The sequence below is a fragment of the Copidosoma floridanum genome, unplaced genomic scaffold, assembly GCF_036245765.1.
Source record: "Copidosoma floridanum isolate Cflo_tuat_1 unplaced genomic scaffold, Cflo_Japanese_pri ptg000007l, whole genome shotgun sequence".
Lineage (NCBI taxonomy): Eukaryota > Metazoa > Arthropoda > Insecta > Hymenoptera > Encyrtidae > Copidosoma > Copidosoma floridanum.
The window spans coordinates 10741376-10749687 of NW_028321884.1; the positions used below are offsets into that span (position 1 = coordinate 10741376).

General features: G+C 33.3%; 1 protein-coding gene across 2 annotated transcripts; it reads right to left on the minus strand.

Moving 5' to 3' along the window:
- Positions 1 to 993: 993 nt before the first annotated feature.
- LOC106639079 (WD repeat domain phosphoinositide-interacting protein 3) lies at positions 994 to 5416 on the minus strand. Of its 2 annotated transcripts, none has more exons than XM_089588495.1 (7): positions 5263 to 5416; positions 4935 to 5195; positions 4032 to 4208; positions 3706 to 3963; positions 3431 to 3632; positions 3134 to 3357; positions 994 to 3065 (listed from the first exon to the last, which is right to left on the minus strand). In XM_089588495.1, the coding sequence occupies exons 2-7, from the start codon at positions 4999 to 5001 to the stop codon at positions 2959 to 2961; spliced, it is 1035 nt and encodes a 344-aa protein (XP_089444621.1). In that variant the 5' UTR covers positions 5002 to 5195; positions 5263 to 5416; the 3' UTR covers positions 994 to 2958. The 2 variants fall into 2 exon arrangements, with proteins under 2 accessions (XP_089444621.1, XP_089444622.1); XM_089588496.1 differs by having other exon boundaries at positions 4935 to 5046; positions 5192 to 5416.
- Positions 5417 to 8312: the final 2896 nt, after the last annotated feature.

Below are 8312 nucleotides of genomic sequence, written 5' to 3' on the forward strand. Positions count from 1 at the left end.
TCAACATGTCTTGTAACGGACAAAGTTGCTGTTGTTTATTCAAACACAAATGACTTAATTTATGTAAAAAAATACACTTTTACATTTGAGGCACAACTGCTACATTTTTTTTACTAGAGGAAAAAGTGTAACTTTACTACATGTAATGTTTCTTAATTTTTTTTTTTTTCCTTATTAGGTACATCTATTTCATGTAAAATAAATTTTTTTTAATCAACAACGTTGACTTGGTTAAAAAATATATTCTGAATAATTGCTAAAAAAATGTTTTTAAATCTGATTTTTTTAAACTATTTCTGTGCCATTATAAATTAATTTTTTTTATTTGCAAATGTTTATTTGTCGTTACGTAGACAACTCATACAAAAAAGTAATTTCTTTTTTTTTAAGATCCATACCCTCAGCTCTAATCAAATACACACATCTTATCACGCCTCCTTTTATATTATGCAAAAAATTTTGTATCTTATTATGATTAGTTTTTTTTGTTAGTTACACTTTTGGCTTCCACAAAAATGTAAGGCAGTCTCGAGAAGTGGTGTCTAAAAAATTCAAAATAAATGTTACGTTTCTTACCAAACAGCAACAGTCAAAAAGAACAATTATTTGATTTGATCAATGGAATAACGCACATGTTGATCGCAAATACACGAATAAAGAGACGAAAGAAAATAAAAACTTGCAGTATCCACACGCAACTAATCGAATTCTCATGTGTATATGTGTAACTGTTCTGAATAAACAATTTTAATCAATTTAACCACTATGGAAATTAAATTATTTCAAGGGGAGGGTGAACAAAAATGTTTTTTAGTTATTTGTTTTTTTCGTCATTTATTTGCAATTTTTTTTAAAAACCATTGTTACACATCATTTTAATACAACATTGACAGTTCCCAAGGAAATATCGATAAAAAATTTATTTCTGTTCGATATAAAAAAAAAGTTGAAATTGACAAAAATGTGTTGTGACTGAACGAAATTTGATTATTCATTTGCAGTCAGTCAAACGTATAGCAAATATGTAATTAACGACGATAAAATAAAAATCGGATTTTAAACAAGTGTGAAATTGGTGACTTATATAATCACAATTTATCGGTGCCAAAAAATCGTGGTGAATCGTTCATAACTTTCGTGCAATCCTACCATTGTTAAAGTTAAACGTCAACAGTCTTTATCATTCTATATATGCTTCATTTTTTCGAACAGTTGTCATTTGATATGAACGAGAGAGCAATACTTTTCCTACGATCGAGTGCGTTTCTATTGGCTAACGATACCATTTCTGTACTTGGCTAAACTTGTTATTTGTAATTTCAAATGATTCTAAACTTTTTAATGACGCTGTTTTCGTAAATATCGATTCACAATACACTATGTTCCACATAATCTAATGAATCTAATTTATGGTAATTTCAATTTTTCGTATACATTTTCATCGATCGGCAAAACTTTCATATAAATTTCGACACAAACTTAAATACTGCACAGGCTGTAATAAACATTTTTATTTACATGATAACATTTCGATACTTTCAAGATTCTGGAACATAACGACCCTATCAGTGAAACGTGCGTCTATCGCACAAATTTATATAATTTTTTTTTTGTTACCATTTAGAGGTCTTCGATTCTGATTAAACTGGATGTCTATGACAAAAAAATTAGGAAAAGAACGTTGAAAGGATTTTTCGGTGGTGAAGCTAAAAGGTAAGCCGAATAAGAACCTAAAAACACTGTAAATGACCAAAGATGATACCCTACACCATCAGAGTATCTGTTGAGGCATCTATTTTATTATCGATTGTGTTGAATCACACAGACAAAGAATTACTGAATTTCTTGAGATGTTTTAATAATAAAATAAGAAAAAAAATGTTGAGTAAAAAAACCTTTCGCAAAGCGTTTTATTATGCGATTTTTTGCGACGATCCCGCAGATCGTACACAAATCGTCAAACAAGGGCGCTTACAGTCACTTTCCTCATTACTAAGTACATTTGTATCGTAGTAGCTGTAAGATAATGAATCACCAAGACTACGTCACAGTATGAACATGTGGTCGTGATTGGGCTGGCAAAGAGCTTCGGACACAGAAAAAGGTAGGGAAAGTCGTTCTACTATTAATTCAAATATAAAGTCTTCGCATTTAAATTGAACTGAATAAGACACACTTGGTTAAGCAGCATCACTGCAACTGGTTGTGACGGTACCTCTTACATCCATGGGACGCAATGTAAATCCAAGTTCTAAGTAGGGTCCTTAAACAATTTTATCACACGCTTCATGATCCAACCATTTTCAATTGATATGATTTCGACAAGAGCGATTTTTCATGCTAAGTGTTTCTATTGGCTAACGACATACGTTCCGTACTTGGCCAAACTTGTCATTTGTAATTAAAAATGATTCTCAACATTTTAATCATGATATATTCGCAAATATTGGTTCACAATACAGTATGTTTCATACTTGTTGTGTGTAATTTATGAGTATCAGGCTCAAATAAATCATTTTGACGTTAATTATCATTTTTCGTACACACTTTAATCGATCGGAAAAACTTTCATAAAAAATTTCGACATAAACTCGAATACTGCACATGCAACAAAAAACATTTTTTTTGAACTTATGAACTATTATAATAACAACATATCGATGACCAGACGCTCTCGTATATATAACGCGTCCATCAACAATTCAATCATGCTGGCTTTGATAAAACGGATGTATATATGTATATATTTATATCGTATAAACATTTCAACAACAGACATATCATTACGTATTCGTTTAAGCTGTATAGCGAATGATCGAGCGCAAAACGGAAGCGACGTATATATGTGTGTGTATAAGCTGCTGAGCGCGCGTTTGCAGCAATCACAGTTTCTCATGTCGTTTTACGCACGCAGGAGTCTATATCTCTTGTCTTGGGCATAAAATCGGCTATGGAGAATCACAGCTTGTCATCGCTCATCTCCAGGAACTGCTCGTAGACGTCTCTCTTGCATTCGCCCTTGTTGTTGAATACGAACTTGTAGTAACTGCCGTCCGCGCAGATCACTGAAATTGTATTTATATAATTTTATGGAATATGGAGCAATTGTTGTCGACAAATCGTTATTTGTTACCAATGATGCTGTTGTTGTCGGTCCCAAAAGCACATATGCACTGAGGTCCGCCAGGAACCTCGAACTTGCAAAAACTCCAATGAGAAGCAAAGTACTTGGGTAAAAACGTGGCGGAGGCTAAACTTGATTGTCGATTCAATTTGGGATCTTCTACCGCAAAGATGTGAACGGTCCCGTGATCACTGGCCACACACAGCATCGTTGAGTCATGATTGAAGTTGATGCTGTATTAAAAAATGACATGAAAAATTTATATTAAAATTACAATTTTAGATGCGACTTGAAAAATAAAATTACCAATAAATATTGGCATGATGAGCTCCTCGTCTAAACTCATTGACCATCTGACCACTTTGTGTGTCAAATATCCTTATTAGCGTTCCTTTTTCTGAGGCTGTTGCCAACCGAGTTCCTTGTAAATTCAACGCTATACATGACAGAGGTGTTTCATGTGCTTCTATGTTCAAAGGCTGTTTTTCCGTGTTTGCCAAGTCTACAACTGTAATTTATACAGATTATTTGGGTTCCAAAGTTTCACAATTAATTTTTTTACTAGTTAAAATAAATATTACTTTGCACATGGCCATCTTTTCTTCCAGGGAACGCCAGCAAAGAGTTACTGCTGTTAGGGCTGAGGACACACAAGCCTTTGGGATTCGGATTTGTTTCAAAGACATGCAACTGTTGAGGGGTCTGAGTAAACGTGTAGACTTTTATAATCCCTTCCAAGATTATGACGATCCTGTCTCTTCTCAATCTGACTCCTTTAACAGTTGTGCTGAATTCCATAATAATAGCAGCTGTTTTCTTGATGTCGTCCCATATTACAGCTAAAACGAATAATTTCATGATCACAATTTTCTTTTTGAACCATGTCGTGACTGCTTATTCATCTTACCTTTGTTTGTAGGGAACATTGGATTTTTTCCTCCCCCGATTATTGCCAAATAATTACACCTGAAGAGCATCTCAACGTATCCTAGGCCACCTTGTGCAAAATTGTGTCTCTCTTTTTCCCTCAGAGGATCGCAGTTGAAGACTCTGTAGCCGTTTTCCATCCCACACGCAAAACATCCTGCACAATTAAATCAAACAAGACATGAGATAAAGTATATCTGTTTACTAAAAGTTTATTTCTTACACGCGTAAGAAAAACTTTTAATGAGTCAAGATAAATTCTAGGGTATGTTTCATTTATTCATTGATCTGTAATTCAATTAGCTTATCGAAATATTTTACTGGCAAATATAGGAATATCATTGTCGTATGGTAGGTTCAAGTTTTATACTTTATTTCTAGATAGACAATATGTTTCTTATGTTTCGAAAATATATAAATCAAAATACTTTGATGTATTTGATTACAGAACAGAAAATAAATACTATAAAAGATTAGTGGTTTGACTGTTAGTAAAAAATTAGGTCACAAAAATATAATCAAGAAACTGGATCATTCCTGAATACAGATCAAGCAGGCATTGGATTACATAAAAATCGAGGACATTCGAAGATTTATTTGGGAAGACATAAATAACTCTAATGAAAAGAGGTTTGGTGTACTTATAGTACAAGTATTTAAAAAAACATGGACAAGGTCGATCAGAGAGCACTCAGCAATAAAATCAGATTGAGAAGTTGGCAAAAAAACAAGCAGCTGTATGTAGGCAACGTCGTTTGCAACAACGTTCAACTCCAAAAAAATTGCAAGGCCTTGATCCTCAAAGGATGGGAAGAATAAAAAGAGGTCAGGCCGAATCCAATGAAGACACTTGTTATAAAAACTTCAACTTAGACCTAAATACCTTGATCCTGATTGAAGGCGGCGAAAAGAAGGCCGTTGTTGTTGGGATTTCCAGCCGTAAGGTTCATAGCTGCGTGTTGTCGTCGTAGCCGTCCACGTTAACAGTTCCGCCGCTGCGATACGGAGAAAAACAAACACAAAAAACTATACACAGTCACAACTCTCACAGCTCTTGCGTATCGTGTTTATCGGATTTTAAACAATTGAATCCACGTGAGCATCGTTTAAAGGATTCCTCAGTGCTTCGGCAGATGTTACCTTCCTGTGAAATTTTACGTTTTGTTGACGTACGAGGTCAATTACCCCCTTGACAAAAAATATGACTTTACCCGCGGAAGTCAGAGCTTCGTGTCGATGTCACCATCTCTGGTACACACGTACAGTGCATGCGACAATACACTTTTTGACCCCCTACATTTGTTTACAATCAACGCAACAGATAGATTTTTAATTTTATCATTTTAGTAAAGAGAGCACGGTGTACGATATACGTGAAGATATGTGTAGTAATTATAGTAATTAAGTATAGTAATCACTATCGCTACTAAATAGTGCCATATGGTCGAATTTATTAAACGTGAGTAGAATATCTATACTTTTGGAGGTCAATTTTTAGATAAAAAAATTATTGTAAACTTGCCGCAAATAGCACAAGCAACGTCTACTTTTTATTTTGTATCTATAAAATAAGTTGCGGCTGGTTTAAAACAATTTAAATGGCTCTACTATAAATAGTAATAATTATTTGGATCAGCGCCATCTAGCGGTCTTCATTTTTTAGCGAAAAGTGGCCTCTAAAATTCTCAATCAGAGCAATCAGGCTGAGAGCTATTTATTCAATTATAAACCAGCCGCAACTCATGATGAAGCTATAAAATGAAAAAATAACAATACATGTGTTTTTGGCGGCAAGTTAACAATCTATTTTATACCAAAAAATCGACCTCCTGTGTATTCATACGTTTTAAGATGAATTTTCGAGCATAAGGTAGATTGTTAACTTGCCGCCAAAAACACACGTATTGTTATTCCTTTATTCTATAGCTTCATCATAAGTTGCGGCTGGTTTATAATTGACTAAATGGCTCTTATCGCTAAAGCTCGAGTTCAAAAGTTTAGGAGCCACTTTTGGCCAAAAAATAAAGACCGCTAGATGGCGCTGATCCAAATAATTATTACTATCCATAGTAGAGCCATTTAAATTATTATAAACCAGCCGCAACTTATTTTATAGATACAAAATAAAAAAGTTGACATTGTCTGTGCTATTTACGGCAAGTTTACAATTGGTGGTTAACAAATGGAGGTTGGGATCTTATTTATTTATGACACTTGAAATTTACTTCTCTGTAATAAATGTATTTTTTATTTGGTAAGATGTAATGTTCCATTCTTAGGAGCACTGTGAGAAATCAATGGTTTTATTTATGAGGTGATGTGTGAAAAATATTAAATTACATCTATAGTGGCAAAGTTGAAAATCTTGAATCGAATATTCTTGAGTTATTAGCTGCTGCAAATAGCTTTGATTTAAAATGACTGAAACTGATGTGTGAAAATAATTTCCTCCATGGATTAAATATTTCCAATGCTTCAAGCCTTTTGTTGACATCAGATGATCACGATGCCAGCACATTGAAATTAAAGGTCATGGAGTATATTGCTTTGAATGTAGCACAAGTGACGGAAACAGCATGATATGAAAAGCTACCAGACCATATTTGATTGTTTAAATCTTCAGCTCAATGGTAGATATAACATAAAAGTTGAATATTTAAAAACATTTTTAATTTTTTCAACAATTTTGTGATAATTTATTGCAGAACAAAATTCATCAAGAAACTGGAGCATTGTTCACATTAGATATTAAAAGAAAAAAAGTGGTTGACTTTATTTTATTAGCCATATACTTATGCATGTAAATCATTGGCACAGTATATTTATTGAGTTACATGAATAAACGATGTTTTTATCCCATTATTCGTCAATTTTATAGATTATTGTATACTTTAATAATAATTAGTATGAACTTCCTTGTCACTTATTAGTATTTTGAATAAAGGTATCAATTTTCCAATTGATGCTACAAAATTTTCAAGATGAAAAACATTTTAATGAAACAAAGCCATCACAATTCAATTATTAATTCTCTATAGAAATTAATGATGGACAAGAACACAAATAGTTCCAGCAAATGTTGTCGGTTCTCTCAATTACTGGATTGTTGCTCTCAAACACAAAAAGCGTACTCATTTATTGGTGGTCGAAACGTTTAATGAAGTTGGATAGTCTGCTCCTTTTTGTTGATGGCATTCATTAACTTTCTAAGCTTTTTAAGTTAATATTGTTGAAAAGTAACCTGAAACGTCGCTTAACGTACCTGCAGAGGATGCATTGTTTCTCTTTAATTTTTCTCGAGTAAAAGATATATTGTTAACTTGCCGCAAATAACCTAAATACCGTTAAAATTTTATTTTACAACCATACAATCAGTTGCGGCTGGTTTATAATAATTTAAATGGCTCCACTATGGATAGTTAATAGTAATAATTCTTTGGATCAGCGCCATCTTGCGGTCTTTATTTTTTGGCCAAAAGTGGCTCCTAAACTTTTGAACTCGAGCTTTAGCGATTAGAGCCATTTAGTCAATTATAAACCAGCCGCAACTCACGATGGAGCTATAAAATGAAAAAATAACATTACATGTGTTTTTGGCGGCAAGTTAACAATCCGTCTTATACTTGAAAATTTATCTTTAAAAGTACAAACACTTAGGAGGTTAATTTTTTGGTAGAAAATAGATTGTTAACTTGCCGCCAAAAACACATGTAATGTTATTTTTTCATTTTATAGCTCCATCGTGAGTTGCGGCTGGTTTATAATTGACTAAATGGCTCTAATCGCTAAAGCTCGAGTTCAAAAGTTTAGGAGCCACTTTTGGCCAAAAAATAAAGACCGCAAGATGGCGCTGATCCAAAGAATTATTACTATTAACTATCCATAGTGGAGCCATTTAAATTATTATAAACCAGCCGCAACTGATTGTATGGTTGTAAAATAAAATTTTAACGGTATTTAGGTTATTTGCGGCAAGTTAACAATATATCTTTTACTCGAGAAAAATTAAAGAGAAACAATGCATCCTCTGCAGGTACGTTAAGCGACGTTTCAGGTTACTTTTCAACAATATTAACTTAAAAAGCTTAGAAAGTTAATGAATGCCATCAACAAAAAGGAGCAGACTATCCAACTTCATTAAACGTTTCGACCACCAATAAATGAGTACGCTTTTTGTGTTTGAGAGCAACAATCCAGTAATTGAGAGAACCGACAACATTTGCTGGAACTATTTGTGTTCTTGTCCATCATTAATTTCTAT

Bases quoted from the DNA above. Each gene is read 5' to 3' on its own strand.
- LOC106639079 (XM_089588495.1), bottom strand. From the start codon at position 5,001: ATGAACCTTACGGCTGGAAATCCCAACAACAACGGCCTTCTTTTCGCC. The intron at 4,209-4,934 runs GTATTTAGGTCT...TTAATTGTGCAG, and splicing joins CGCCTTCAATCAGGATCAAG to GATGTTTTGCGTGTGGGATG. The intron at 3,964-4,031 runs GTAAGATGAATA...TATTCGTTTTAG, and splicing joins AATGTTCCCTACAAACAAAG to CTGTAATATGGGACGACATC.